Raw genomic sequence first — 15,160 nt, forward strand, 5'->3', positions numbered from 1 at the left:
CAGACATACCATAGTTAGGGCCGGGGATCAGAATGTCCAGGACCCTGGGGTTCCATGTAGAGTTGGTGATGGTCCAGTGCAAGAGCCTGGAGTGTCCTTGGGTCGTGGCTAGATAAACCTGGCCCTGGACGTGGAAGGCTGTCAGGCGTCAGCACGTACCTCCCTATCCTAGACAGGAAGACACACCCGAAGCCAGAGATAGGAGTAAGGGACATCCGAGAAAGGAAGGAAGTACTCCTCAAGAGGTTTCTGGGATGCCTGCACGTGTCTGTGGGGGATAATGGGATGCTCAACAGATGTGACAGAGGCAGATGGTTCCCGCAGGGCACACCGCACTTCTCGGTCGCATTTCCCATCTTGGTCACATGTGTGTCTCGTGTGTCTGTGTGCGTGGCCTCGTTTCAGACACATCAACATAGGAAGCCGGTTTCAGGCTGAGATCCCAGAGCTCCGGGAGAGGTCGCTTGCTAGAACGGAGGGCCATGTAGCTCCTCTGGTCTGGAAGCCGTGGGGAGATGTGACGACCAACCCGGAAACACAGGACAGAGGTGGCTGAGACTTGGCGGCCGCATCCCCAAGCACCCTGCCCCCACCCCACCCCATCTTAGGACTTCTCCCAGTTCTCACCTTGGCCAGGAAGCATCGGATGATGCTTGGCGCACTATCACTTCTCTTTGAGCCGCGGTCTCCCGCGCCCACCTCCCTTCTCACCCGATTCCGATTCCGGGCTGTTCAGAGCAAGCACTCGTCCCTCCCTTCCCTCGCCCCGCCCCTCCCCTGTCTGCGTTCAAGGGGCCCCTCTCTGTGCATCAGGGAAGTGTCCGCCCTGGTGCTTGCTGACCCTGTATGTCTCTCCTCTCTCACCCTCTGCTGGGACCACTTGCTGGACACAGTGACCGAGCTCTGCAACGTGGCCTGCTCCAGCGTGATGCCGGGAGGGGGCACCAACCTGGAGCTTGCCCTCCACTGCCTGCACGAGGCCCAGGGCGACGTCCAGGTGAGGTGGAGGCAGGGGCAGTGCGAGGGGGGCCTGGGGAAGCTCCCTGCTCCCCAGGGGCTGGGGGCTGCAGGCGCCTGCAGTGTGCCATCTGCTCCGGGCAGCGTGGCTCACGGAAAGTGAAGGCAGACCAGGTCCTCCTTCCGTGGCTTCAGGGTCGGTGTGGTCCTTGTGAGCTGCAGACACGGGCCCCGTGAGCCAACGGCCCCTGCTGCAGCAGCCGGGCCCCAGGGAGCCACAGCCCCGCGCACCCCACTCAAGTCCCGCACTGGCTGGGCTTGCTTAGTTCTTTAAAAACGTTTCTTATTTTAGTTTTTTGAGAGACAGAGTGCAAACAGGGGAGGGGCAGAGCAAGAGGGAAACACAGAGACTGAACCAGCTTCAGCCTCCAAGCTGTCGATGCTGGGCTTGAACGCCCGAAAGCAAGATCATGACCCGAGCCAAAGTCGGATGCTCAGCCAACTGAGCCCCCCAGGCGCCCCTGATTAGGCATATTTCCCGAGGTCACTCTCTTCGATTAAAAGCCCGTGCGTGAACACCCCAGATGCAACAGAAGTGCCTTGGCTTAGTCCCAGGACCCTCCTCACGTTCTTGCCATTTCGACAAGAAGCCGACACTGAGGAGTGGGAGGGGAAAGTGCCATCACCCGAGCCAGGTCCGCAAGAGTCAGGTGCCACAGCCATGCCGTTTCCTTGAGCCAAGAGGCAGTGGCCGGCACGTGGGAGGTGCCCGGCACAGTCGTCGTCACATACGGACAGGGTTCTGCGGAGCGCTCAGGCACGTCGTTGTCACCAGGGCCAACTAGGGGCCCCATCTTGGTTTCACGCTGCTCCTGCCAACCTGAAATTGTTAATAATGTGTGAACAGGGGGCCTGTGTTTTCATTTTGCCCTGGGTTCCCCAGATTACACGGCTGGACCTGACTGGGGCTACTCTGGTGAGCAGGCCAAAATCCCTCTCTTTGTGGGCTCACATCTTAGAAGAGTCAAACAGGAAATAGGTTTTAAATTTTCCTTTTTATATTTATTTGTGAGAAAGAGAAAGCGTGAGCAAGGGAGGGTCAGAGAGAGAGCAAGACAGAGGATCCAAAGCAGGCTCTGTGCCGACAGCAGCCAGCCCGACGCAGGGCTCAAACTCACCAACCACGAGATCATGACCTGAGCAGAAGTCAGCCACTCAACCGACTGAGCCACCCAGGCGCCCCTAAGATAGGAAATACGTCCTAAAAATTATTGGTGACTAGCATTAGGAAGAACATAAAGGAGGGCAGCGGTCGAAAGCAGGGCTATTGCAAACGCTGGTCCTTGATGAAGGAAGGAGCTCGCGCCAGAATAAATCCCCACACGTTTCCCGCCTCGGGAAAATCTTGCCGCGAGGCATCCGTGTCAGCGCCCTGAGCAGTGTGCTCAGACGTGCGCTCCCTGTGCCCACATATGTGCCCACGCACGCTCCGAGCAGTAGGGCCAGAGAAGGCCTGAGGGAGGGCTCTAAGTGGGATTTTTAAAATTTTTAATGTTTACTTTTTTTTTTTTTTAAAGAACATTTATTTTTAGGAGAGAGAGAGACAGCATGAGCAGGGAAGGGTCAGAGAGAGAGGGAGATACAGACTCTGAAACAGGCTCCAGGCTCTGAGCTGGCAGTCAGCAGAGAGCCCGACATGGGGCTCGAACCCACGAACCGCGAGATCATGACCTAAGCGAAAGTCGGACGCTTAACCGACTAAGCCACCCAGGCACCCCCGTAGTCTGTTACTGTCTTAACGTTTATTTATGTTTGAGAGACGGAGCATGAGCAGGGGAGGGGCAGAGAGCGGGGGAGACACAGAAGCCGAGGCAGGTTCCAGGCTCTGAGCTGGCAGTCAGCACAGAGCCTGACGCGGGGCTCGAACCCACGAACCGCGAGATCATGACCTAAGCGAAAGTAGGACGCTTAACCAACTAAGCCACCCAGGCGCCCCTAATGTTTACTTTTTTTTGAGAGAGAGACAGAACGTAAGCAGGGGGAGGGACAGCGAGAGGGAGACACAGAATCGGAAACAGGCGCCAGGCTCCGAGCAGTCAGCACAGAGCCCGACGTGGGGCTCGAACCCACGAACCGTGAGGCCATGACCTGAGCTGAAGTCTGACGCTCAACCGACTGAGCCACCCAGGCGCCCCTCTAGGTGTTTTCTAAATGGATGAACGACACGCTCGCCTGCGCTCCCCTCCTGTTTCAGGTCGCCCTGGAGACCCTCCTACTCAGAGGACCCCAGAAGCTGCAGGCCCACCCACTGGCCGACTACCGCTACACAGGTGACTGGGGCGAGACGGCGGCGGGTTTTGCCTGGCCGCGACCTTGGGAGCAGTCGGTCCCGAGAGCCAGCTCTCAGGGGGGCTGTCACCTGCCCTTCCCGCAGGGCCTGTCCTCTCCGGGGGCGGCTTCGGGGGCGCGGTTTCTGCTAGCTGCATCCTGCCCTCTCCCTTTCTTGGGGTTCCCTCGTGGACTCTGCCCGGCCAGGGGGGCAGCCTGGGGTGCGGCGGCGGGGCTCGCCAGCCCTGGAGCCACACCGCCAGGGCTGTGGCCTCAGCAAGTCCCTCAGCGGATGGGAGCCTCAGTCCGTAAAGAGGAGACGGCGACGGTCCCTGCCTGCTAAGGTTTGGGTGAGGGTTGCATGAGGCTGAGCAAGTGAGGGGCTCAGCAAGCGGCTCAACACGGAACTGCGCTTGGCAATGGCAGCTGTAGAAAGGAGGGGCCCGCACTTCAGCCCTTCCTTCCCCCTCTCGCCTGTTTCTCCAACAGGTTCAGACACCTGGACCCCCATGGAGAAGAGGCTTTTCAAGAAGGCGTTCTGCACCCACAAGAAGGACTTTTACTTGATACACAAGACGGTAAGGTGAACGTGGGTGCGGGTGTAGACAAGGCCCCGCCTCACACAGCTGAGCCGGGCTAGAGCCCGCAGGCCCACCGGGGTGACTGCTGGGCTTGGATCGCAAACAGTTCCTAATTTTAAAACGCCATGGTCGTGGGGCGCCTGGGGAGCTTGGTCGGTTAAGCGTCCGACTTAGCTCAGGCCATGATCTCGTGGATCGTGGGTTCGAGCCCCGCATTGGGCTCTGTGCTGACAGCCAGCTCAGAGCCTGGAGCCTGTTTCAGATTCTGTGTCTCCCTCTCTTTCGGACCCTCCCCTGCTCGCACCGTCTCTCTCTCTTGAAAATAAATACACATTAACAAAAATTATAAGTAAGTAAATATCAGTCCAAGATGGTTGATGGTGTGGTTCGGGTCGCCTGTTCCCTTACCTGTCTGCTCGCTCCAGCAGTTACCGCGAATGGGACGTTAGGGCGCGCGGCTGTGGCCATGGCCCGTTCTCCCTGGGGTTCTGTCAGGTTTTGCTGCATGTGTGTTGAAGCTCTGGTTCAGATGCATAAACACTGAGGATTCTTAGGTCCTCTTGATTAAATTGACCTTTTTATCCTTATGAACTGACTTCCTTTATCTCTGCTATTATTTTTTGCTCCAAAATCTATTTTCCTATTCTAACAGCAGCCAACCTCTCCACTTTCTCAGAATGGGTGATGCGTGTTCGCACAGAATATCTTTCTTCGTCCTCTTACTTTTAACGTATCAGTATTTTTATGTCTAAGTGTCCTTATGTGTGTTCGATGTTGCTTTTTTAACGTGTTTTAATTGAAGTACACTTAACATAAAGTGTTACATGAGTTTCCGGTGTACGATATACTAATTCTGCAATTCTGTACATCGCTCAGTGCTCCTCAAGATAACTGTGCTCTGGGGGCGCCTGGGTGGCTGAGTCAGTTAGCCGTCCAGCTCTGCCTCACATCATAATCTCATGGTTCGTGGGTTCGAGCCCCGTGTCGGGCTCTGTGCTGACAGCTTGGAGTCTGGAGCCTGCCTCAGACTCTGTGTCTCCCTCTCTCTCTGCCCCTCCCCTGCTCTCTCTCTCTCTCCCCCTCTAAAAAATAAACACTAAAAAAATTGAAAAATTAAAATTAAAAAAGAAAATAAGGATACTCTTAATCCCCTTCACCCGTTTTTCATCCCCCCGCTTCCCCCCTGCCCCCCGGTAACCAGCAGTTTGTTCTCTGTAGTTAAGAATCTGTTTCCTTGGGGCACCTGGGTGGCTCAGTTGGTTAGGCGTCCAACTCTTGATTTCAGCTCGGGTCATGATCTCAGTTTGAGTTCGAGCCCTGCCTTGGGCTCTGCGCTGACAGTGTGGAGCCTGCGTGGGATTCTCTCTCTGTCTTCTCTTTCTGCCCCTCCCCCACTCAAAATAAATAAATAAACATTTTTTGAAAAGAATCTGTTTTCTTACTTGTCTCTTTTTTTCTTTGTTTTTCAATTGTTTTTAAATTTCGTACGTGAGTGAGATCCTGTGGTATTTGTCTTTCTCCAATTAATTTCACTTAGCGTTATACTCTCCAGCTTCATCTGTGTTGTTGCAAATAGCAAGATTTCATTCTTCTTTATGGTTGAATAATATTTCATTGTATGCCTTTTTAAAAAAGTATTTGGGGGGCGCCTGGGTGGCTTAGTCGGTTAAGCGTCTGACTTTCACTTAGGTCATGATCTCGCGGTTCGTGGGTTCAAGCCCCATGTCAGGCTCTGTGCTGACTGCCAGCTCAGAGCCTGGAGCTAATTTCAGAGTCTGTATCTCCCTCTCTCTCTGACCCTCCCCTGCTCACGCTGTCTCTCTCTCTCTCTCTCTCTCCTAGAAATAAATAAAAAATATTTTTAAAAAATATTTGGTATTTTAGTTAGGGTGCTTAGACCATTCACATTTAAATTCTTTTTTTTTTAATATTTTATTTATTTCTAGGAGAGAGAGAGAGAGACAGCGTGAGCAGGGGAGGGTCAGAGAGAGAGGGAGTCACAGACTCTGAAACAGCCTCCAGGCTCTGAACTGGCAGTCAGCACAGAGCCCGACGCGGGGCTCAAACCCACGAACCACGAGATCATGACCTAAGCGAAAGTCAGACGCTTAACCAACTAAGCCACCCAGGCGCCCATAGACCATTCACATTTAACATGATTATTGAGATGGTTAAGTTCAACTCCATCATCTCACTGTTTGGTTTCTGTTCGTCTCCTCTGATCTTTGTTTCCCCTTTCTGCTTTTTCTGTCTTCTTTGGGATTATTGGAGTAGTAAATTTTAGGATTTTGTCTTATCTCCTAATGTTGGCTTTTCGGCTATAACTCGTTACTACTTTGGTGGTTGCATTAGGGTTTTTAACTATACATCCTTAACTCACCACAGTCGAAACTTCAAGTGATTAGGTAACACTATGCGTGCAGAAGATTTGTGTACTTCCATCTCTGCTCCTGGCCTTTATATTATTATTGTGATGCATCTTATTTTCTATATGTTATCAACCTCACGATACCTTATTATCATTTTTGTTTGAACAGCCAGTTATTTTTAGAGAGATTTCAATAATATGAAGTCTTATGTTTTACCCATGTAGTTACTATTTTCACAGCTATGCATCCCTTTGTGTATGTCTGTGTTTGCATCAGGTATCATTTTCCAGAAAGAAATAGATAGATGTAAATCCTTTTACATTCCTTGTGGTGCAGGTTTGCTAGTAATGGGTTTTTCCAGCCTTTGTGTATCTAAAAACGTCTTTATTCTGGCGGGGGGCGCCTGGGGTGGCTCAGTCAGTTAAGCGTCTGATTTCAGCTCAGGCCATGATCTCACGGTTCGTGAGTTTGAGCCCCGTTTCGGGCTCTGCACTGGTGGTGCGGAGCCTGCTTGGAATTCTGTCTCTCCCTCTCTCTCTGCCCCTTCCCCATTTGTGCGTGCACTCCCTCTCTCTCTCTCCAAATAAATAAACATTTCTAGAAAAATCTCTACTTTGCCTTCATTTCTGAAAGCTATCTTTGCTAAGGTGTGGAATTCTAGTTTGACAGTTTTTTTTTTAATTCTTGAAGAAATTTATAGATGTTGCTCTAGTTTCTTCTTGCTTTTATTGTTTCCAGCGTGAAATCTCCTGATTTCCTTGTCTTTGTTCCTATGCACAAATATGTCTTTTGTTTGTTTTGTGGCTGCTGTTTGTATGAGTTTTTCCTTATTACTGGTTTTGAGTGGTTTTATTACGGTGTTTGCTTTGCCGTGGTTTTCTCCTTTTTTGTTTTTTTTTTTTATTTTTTTTTAAATGTTTTTTTTATTTATTTCTAGGAGAGAGAGAGAGAGAGACAGCGTGAGCAGGGGAGGGTCAGAGAGATAGGGAGTCACAGACCGAAACAGGCTCCAGGCTCTGAGCTGGCAGTCAGCACAGAGCCCGACGCGGGGCTCGAACCCACCAAATGCAAGATCATGACCTAAGCGAAAGTTGGACGCTTAACCGACTAAGCCACCCAGGCGCCCCTCTCCTTTTTTGTTTTCTTATGGATGGTGTTTGTTGAGCTTCTTACATCTGTGGGTTTGTAGTTTTCATTAAACTGGGGGATATTCAGCCTTCCTTCTTCAAATATGTCTTGTGTCCCTTCCTTTTCCTTCAAGGACCGCACTGGTGTGTGTGCGTGTGTGTGTGCATGTGTGTGTGCGTGTGTGTATGTATGTGTGGCTTCCTGCACTTGCTGCACGGCTCACTGAGACTCTTTTTCATTTTTTCCACTGCTTTCCCTCTGTGTGGTTCATTTTGGATGGTTTCTATCACTGTGTCTTCCCTTATGCGGTGCTGAGTCTGCCATCCTCCCATGCTGTGTAATTTTCAGGTTAAACTTTTTTTTTTTTGTCCCTAAAAGTTCTCTTTGGGTCTCTTTTTTTATTTTTATTATTTTGTTAATGTTTATTTATTTTTGAGAGAGAGAGAGAGCATGAGCAGGGGAGGGGCAGAGAGAGGACAGAATCCGAAGCAGGCTTCAGGCTCTGGGCTGCCAGCAGAGAGCCTGATGTGGGGCTTGAACTCACAGACCACAAGATCATAACCTGAGCCGAAGCCGGATATTTGACCGACTGAGCCACCTAGGCTCTTTGGGTCTCTTTTATATCTTCCATGTCTCTACTTACTTTTTTGATCATATATGATGCAAATATAACCATATTTAATGTCCTTCGCTGCTAGTTCTAACATCTGTGTGTGTTCTGGGTTGATTTTGACAGATTGACTTTTCTCCCCATTGTGTATTTTCCTGCTTCTTTGCATGCCTGGTGATTTTTCATTAGATTCTAGGCATTGTGGATTTCAGCTTGTTGGTGCTGGATACTTTTGCACTCTTATAAATATTCTTGAACTTTGTTTTGGCACAGGGTTACTTGAAAACAACATTTTCCTTATAAAATTTAATCTATTTTGAGACACAGAGAGAGCGCGCACACACATATGTGTGCGGGTTGGGGAGGGGCAGAGAGAGACGGAGAGAGACGCTCTCAGGCAGGCCCCTGTGCTATCGGAGCCTGATGCGGGGCTCAGTCCCACGACCCTGGGGTGATGACCTGAGCCAAAGTCAAGAGTCAGACGTTTAATGGACCAAGCCCCCCACGTGCCCCACAACTTGTTCCTTTGGGGTATTGCTGTTAGGTGTTTTACCGTGGGACCAGAACAGCTTCCGTCTAAGGCTAATGAATTACTCTTTTTTTTTTTTTTTTTTTTTTTTCTAGGAGAGAGAGCGAGACAGCGTGAGCAGGGGAGGGTCAGAGAGAGAGGGAAACACAGACTCTGAAACAGGCTCCAGGCTCTGAGCTGGCAGTCAGCACAGAGCCCGACGCGGGGCCCGAACCCATGAACCGCAAGATCATGACCCAAGCGAAAGTCGGACGCTTAACCGACTAAGCCACCCAGACGCCCCTAATGAATTATTCTTTATGTCTGAGGCAGAAGCCTCCTCCTTACTCTACCAGTGCCCCCCGAGGCACTGAGGCCTGATGGGCAGTGACCAGGTTTCCCACCCCAGCTGGGGGGGACGCACCATTCCTGGCCCCGTGAAAGCCACGGGTGCCTTTGCCTCCGATCTTGCATGAGCCTGACCTCGCTTCGCCTGGTCTCTTCACACACACACTTGGCTGAACCTTGAGGGCACCTCCCCCCCGATCTCGAGTGTCCGTGCCGCTGTCTCCTCTGCTGTACTTTGTCCTGTGGGCTCCTGCCACCCTGGTCCCAGGCGCTCGGCTCCTTCCTGTCGACTCCGACTCCGGGAAGCTGCCGGGCTCTGCCTGGGCCCCTCCCCCAGCTGTGGCCCGCTAACTGTCCCAAGGTGCTAGTTTTATTTTCTGCCTCTCAGAAAGACTTCTTTGACTGATGCCTGATGTCTTACCAACCGTCCTTTCCTATATTTTACCTGTGTCTTTTCACTGTGTTGGATGGAAGAGAGATCTAGCCCCTGTTGCTCTGTCTTGTTCGGAAGCAGACGTTCAACTTTTTTTTTTTTTTAACTCTGTGATATTCCCCAGGCGGGCAGGGATGTACTATTTTGACTCTTACTTTGTGAAGACACTCAAAGCTGAGAAAAATTACCGCGGAGGAGGTGTTTTCTGAAGTGAGCTCCAGATACGAGATGGCCCATTTAATGTACCGGCGCCATTTCTTTCCAGAGCCATGAAACCTTTCCACTGCGTTTTGTTTTTATAGAAGTTCTCGTCCGGTCCGTGGGTCACTTCTCAGTGGAGGGAGGAGCAAACGGTGGGGCCTGAGTGCCCAGGATCAAACGGTGCCCTCAGGATGGCCTCCTCCCCTCTGGCCGCTTTCCTCTGCACCTCAGGGCCCTGCCTGGCGGTCACCAAGGCTGTGAGGCGCCCCCCGCTGAGGGTGGCCTGCTTTCATTAGTCCCTGTGGGCAAGTGTGTGGCTGCTGGGCGCGATGACACAGGGAACATGCTGGAAGTACAGCTTCTAGGCCGCCTTCCCGCAGGGGAGCCTCCGGAGGGTGCGGGGGACCTGCCCTTCAGGGCCCGCAGAGCTTAGCCGGTGTTGACTCTGGTGGCTTCGCTCCGAACCCCGAACCCCTCATCAGCTGGGAGGACTTTGTGATTCTCCGCCCCTTGCAGCGAAGGGGTGCTGCCAGGCTGAAGCAGAGAGACATTTCAGGAAGGCTTTCAGAAAGGGACCAGCCCCGGGGGGAGGGGATTTAGGCGACGCGTGAGGCCCCTTGTGACGCGTGGCCCATAGCCGCCTTCTGTTTTCTTTCATTAGATTCAGACAAAGACGGTAGCCCAGTGTGTGGAGTATTATTACATCTGGAAAAAAATGATCAAGTTTGACTGTGGCCGAGCCCCAGGGCTGGAAAAGAGGGTCAGGAGAGAGCCAGAGGAGGCAGACAGGACAGAAGCCAAGGTAGACGGTCTGGGGGAAGGCGGGGCTGGAGTTCAGATCCCAAGGCCTTGCCCGCCCAGGCCAAGGAGCGGGGAAGGGCGCCCGAGGGAAGGGTTTCCCTGCTGAGGAGAGCCTTCCCTTGGACGGGTGGGGCCGGCACCCTCAGCCCGGCCTCTCTGCCCTCTGCAGGTCACTTGCAGCCCTCGGGAGAGACCCAGCCACCGCCCCACTCCCGAGTTCAAGATAAAGACCAAGAGTTACAGGAGAGAGCCCATTCTCAACGCCAGCCCCAACGCCGGCCCCAAGCGGACCCCTGAGCCGCAGGGGAGTGTGGAGGGCCAGGGCGTTTTCCCCTGCAGAGAATGTGAGAGGTACCAGCCCTTCCCCTGGGGGTGCACCCCTCCCCCACCCACCCCACCCACCCCCGCCACGGCTGCCCTCGGTGGTGCCCCTCCTGCCCCCCCGCTCTGACCCACGTCCTCTGGTGACTCCTCAGGGTGTTTGACAAAATCAAGAGTCGAAATGCCCACATGAAGCGACACCGGCTTCAGGACCACGTGGAGCCCATCGTCAGGGTGAAGTGGCCGGTGAAGCCCTTCCAGCTGAGGGAGGAGGAGGAGGAGGAGGAGGAGATGGGGGCCGACGTGGGCCCCCTGCAGTGGTGATTCCTGGGCGGTGAGCTGGGGCGGGGCAGCGAGTGGGGAGCGGCTGCCACCCTGCCCCTTGGCCTCTCTGGGAGGTCTGGGCCCCCCTCTGCCTCCCGCCCCCCCCCCCCCCCCCCCCTGCCCCTCAGAGGCCAGCCATAAATCATCCAGAGAAGCTCCAGGTCCCCAGACCGAGGCCGTGTCCCTGCTGGCTGGTGCCAGAGGCTTCGTGCTCTTTAGGTTCATAGTGTCTCCCCACTCCCAGAGCAGGGGGGCTTGCGGAGGGAGCGAGGCAGATCTGGGTAGCTCTGAAATCATAGCCTCAGTTTGGGGGTTTGGTTACATTTGTTAGATAAGGCCAAGACGTCGAGAATCAGTGGGAAAATACCTTCAGATCTCCAACCTGTTGGGGCCCCTCCCCAGGGGCGTCTCTCTGCATTTCAGATTCAGTCCAGAGTCTTGCAATGACTTGTACATTGTTAGGGTTTTTTGTACGTGTCGACTTGTAAATCTTATTAAATTGGGTTCGTGAACCACTGTCTTCTGGCTCCCTGGCCTGCTGCTCCCTGGGGCCACAGAGACAGTAAGCGGAGCCCCCGCCCGCGAGGAGCCGGGGCCCATACCCTCGTTCAGCCGGCAGCTAAGAAGCACCCACCATACTGTGAACCACATGGTGTCCGGTCCGTGCAATGGGGTCACCGTGATGCAAGGCACAGGGTCCCTCTCCCCGTGAAGCTTGCGTTCTAGGGGTGGGAAGGTGGCCATGACGAATACATGAGAGGGTGATTGTAGATATTGACCGCAGCCCCGGCAACGGGAAGGTCACCACAGGGTTCAGTGATCCGGGGTATGCGGTGGTGCGGGTGGCGCAGCCATGAGGCCCGGGACCGCCAGCGGCAGCCGCCTCAGCATGTCGACCTTCGGGGTCCAGGGAAGGGAGCACAGCCCTCCCTTGTGTCTCTTTTTTTTTTTCTTCAGTGTTTACTTATTTGAGAGAGACAGAGCCCAAGCAGGAGAGGGGCAGAGAGAGGGAGACACAGAATCGGAAGCAGACTCCAGGCTCTGGGCTCTCAGCACAGAGCCTGATGTGGGGCTCGAACTCACAAACCGCGAGATCATGACCTGAGCCAAAATCAAGACTCGGATGCTTAACCGACTGAGCCACCCAGTCCCCCACCCCCAACTCCTTTCTTTGTGACCTTGGGAAAGTCACTTTCCCTGTCTCAGCCTTAGTTTTCTCCTGTGAAATGGGCTGCAAAGCACCCTCCACCACATGTCTGCTAAATGAGAGAATGTGAATGAAGCATTTCGCAGGGTACGTGGAGGACCTGAGCCGCTGCCCTTTGATGTGTCCTCCTGCCATAGTTATTATCGTTTGGGTCCCACCCCAAAGACCAAGCTAAATTTCTGGAAATGAAAACGCTGGCTTCACAGTTGCATGGTATATTAGTGGTCTGTTGCTGCATAACAGATTGCCCTGAAACAACAGCTTGAAACAAACAGAAGCTTTAGTTTGTGGGTCGCTTAGACGGACACAGAACTGAAACCGCTTATGGTGATCCAGACTCCCTCCCCCCCCCCGCCGCCCCCGGCCCCCCACCTGCCGTGTGGTCAGAATGCGGCAGCAGCCACAAGTGTGTGCTCCGAGAGAGTATCTGAATGTAAGAAGAGAACAAAGGTTTCTTGTGAATGGCCACCATCCCGCCGCTACCCCAATCCCCGCCTCCAGACAACAGCGTTTCCTCACCCGGCAGACCCTGAATTCTCTGCATCCCCATCAGCTGGGAGTCCTGGAAGAAAATGTGTGTTCCTGGATTCTGACACAGACTTTCATAGCTGGAGTCATTGTGGGGAGGGCCCTGGAGCTTGAATTGTTTTTGTTTGTAATTTTTTTTAATGTTTTTAATTATATCTGAGAGAGACACACACACAGCATGAGCAGGGGAGGGTCAGAGAGAGAGGGAGACCCAGAATCTGAAACAGCCTCTAGACTCTGAGCTGTCAGCACAGAGCCTGATGCAGGGCTCGAACCCACGAACTGCGAGATCATGACCTGAGCCGAAGTCAGACGCTTAACCAACTGAGCCACCCACGTGCCCCACTGAATTGTTTGGTTTTTTTAATTGTTTTTTTTTTTAAGTTTATTCATTGCACGCATGAGCGGGGGAGGGGCAGAGAGAGAGGGAGAGAGAATCACAAGCAGGCTCCACACTGTCAGCACGGAGCCCAACTCAGGGCTTGAACTCATGAACTGTGAGATCATGACTTGATCCGAAACCAGGAGTCAGATGCTTAGGGGCACCTCAGTGGCTCCGTTGGTTGAGCATCCGACTCGGTTTCAGCTCAGGTCCTGATCTCAGTATTTCATGGCTTCACGCCCTGCATCGGCCTCTGTGGTGGCAGCATGGACCTGCTTGGGAGTCTCTCTTTGCCCCTCCCCCAGTCATGCTGTCTCTGTCTCTCTCAAAAATAAGTAAATTAAAAACTTTTTTCAGATGCGGGGCGCCTGGGTGGCTCAGTCAGTTAAGTGTCCGACTTCGGCTCAGGTCATGATCTCATGGTTCGTGGGTTCGGGCCCTGCATCGGGTTCTGTGCTGATGGCTAGCTCAGAGCCTGGAGCCTGTTTCAGATTCTGTGTCTCCCTCTCTCTCTGACTCTCCCCTGCTCACTCTGTCTCTATCTCTCTCTCAAAAAATAAATAAAACATTAAAAAATTTTTTAAAAAGTCAGATGCTTAACTGACTACGCCACCCAGGCCCACCAAAAACTTAGATCTTTCATAAGAATCTTTCTTCGTAGAATGGTTTTTAGATTTTCAGAAAGATTGTGTGAAAATGATAGAGAATTTCCATATATCCCATACCCAGTTCCCCGTGTTATTAATATCCTAGATGAGTATGGTACATTTGTTGCAATTACCAAACCGTTACTGACACATTATTAGTAATTCTCCATACTTTATTCACATTTCCTTGGTTTTTACCTAACATTCATCTTCTGTTTCAGGATCCCAACCAGGATACCACATTACATTTATTTTTTTAATGTTTATTTATTTTTGAGAGAAACAGAGACAGAGTGTGAGTGGGGGAGGGGCAGAGAGAGAGGGAGACACAGAATCCGAAGCAGGCTCCAGGCTGGGAGCTGTCAGCACAGAGCCCGATGCGGGGCTCAAACCCACAGAGCTCAAGATCATGACCTGAGCTGCAGTTGGACACTTAACCGCCGGAGCCACGGAGCCACCCAGGTGCCCCGATACTACACCACATTTAATAGTCATGTCTCTGTAGGCTCCTCTTGGCCTTGACGGTTTCTTGCCTTTCCCTGTTTTTAGTGAGTTGACCGCGTTGAGAACCCTGGTCAAGTATTTCCAAGAATGTGCCTCAACTGGGATTTCTCTGGTGGGGAGAGAGACCACAGAGGTGAAGCACCACTCGCTTCTCATCACCTAGAGTGCATTCTGTCACCGTGACTCACCTTTTGATCGTCACCTCAAGCACCTGGCCGACAGTGCAGGCTTCTCCCCTGGAAACCTAGTCTCCCCGTTCCTTTCCCATACCGCACTCTGGAGGGAGATCACTGAGGACGGCCCACTAGGGAGAGAGGAGGTACCCTCCACCTTCTTGAGGAAGGAGTATCCACATAAATTATTCGGAGCTCTTCTGCACGAAATATCTGCCTATTCTCCCCATTTATTCGATCGTTCATTTAAACCACCATGGTCCCGGGGCACCTGGGTGGCTCAGTCGGTTAAGCGTCCAACTTTCGCTTAGGTCATGATCTCGCGGTTCGTGGGTTCGAGCCCCACGTTGGGCTCTGTGCTGACTGCCAGCTCAGAGCCTGGAGCCTGTTTCAGTCTGTGACTCCCTCTCTCTCTGACCCTCCCCTGCTCACGCTGTCTCTCTCTCTCTCTCCTAGAAATAAATAAAAAAGAACATTAAAAAAAAAATTTAAACCACCATGGTCCCAGGAATGTTTCATACATTGGATTATAATCCAATACTAGTTTACTGTGTCGTTCAGTTTGGGCCACGGGCAACTCTTCCAGCTGGCCCCTTCGTCACTTTGCCATACCCTACCGTGTGTGCTGTGTGTGTGTGTGTGTGTGTGTGTGTGTGAGACATACATTTCCTTCTTGGCACTAGGAGATGCTCCAGGCTCGTCCTGTGTAATGTCCTGCCCAAGCCTCAAGGAGCCCTGGTTTCTGTTCCTTTTACTGGAGAATGGTATTAAAAACAACGATCTGGGCTCCGGGTGTGTGAATTTGTGACA

General features: G+C 52.5%; 1 protein-coding gene across 2 annotated transcripts in view; it reads left to right on the forward strand.

The window, feature by feature from the left end:
* ZNF541 (zinc finger protein 541) overlaps positions 1 to 11,429 on the forward strand; it is a 42,141-nt gene extending 30,712 nt beyond the window's left edge. For both annotated transcript variants that reach the window (XM_039244199.1, XM_039244208.1), the window contains 7 exons: positions 406 to 548; positions 894 to 997; positions 3,212 to 3,287; positions 3,775 to 3,863; positions 10,125 to 10,265; positions 10,434 to 10,615; positions 10,741 to 11,429. In XM_039244199.1, coding sequence (XP_039100130.1) covers positions 406 to 548; positions 894 to 997; positions 3,212 to 3,287; positions 3,775 to 3,863; positions 10,125 to 10,265; positions 10,434 to 10,615; positions 10,741 to 10,909 — 904 coding nt within the window. In that variant the 3' untranslated portion in view covers positions 10,910 to 11,429. The remainder of the gene's footprint in view (positions 1 to 405; positions 549 to 893; positions 998 to 3,211; positions 3,288 to 3,774; positions 3,864 to 10,124; positions 10,266 to 10,433; positions 10,616 to 10,740) is intronic.
* Positions 11,430 to 15,160: the final 3,731 nt, after the last annotated feature.

The sequence above is a fragment of the Hyaena hyaena genome, unplaced genomic scaffold (genome assembly GCF_003009895.1).
Source record: "Hyaena hyaena isolate Hyena2069 unplaced genomic scaffold, ASM300989v1 scaffold_9, whole genome shotgun sequence".
Lineage (NCBI taxonomy): Eukaryota > Metazoa > Chordata > Mammalia > Carnivora > Hyaenidae > Hyaena > Hyaena hyaena.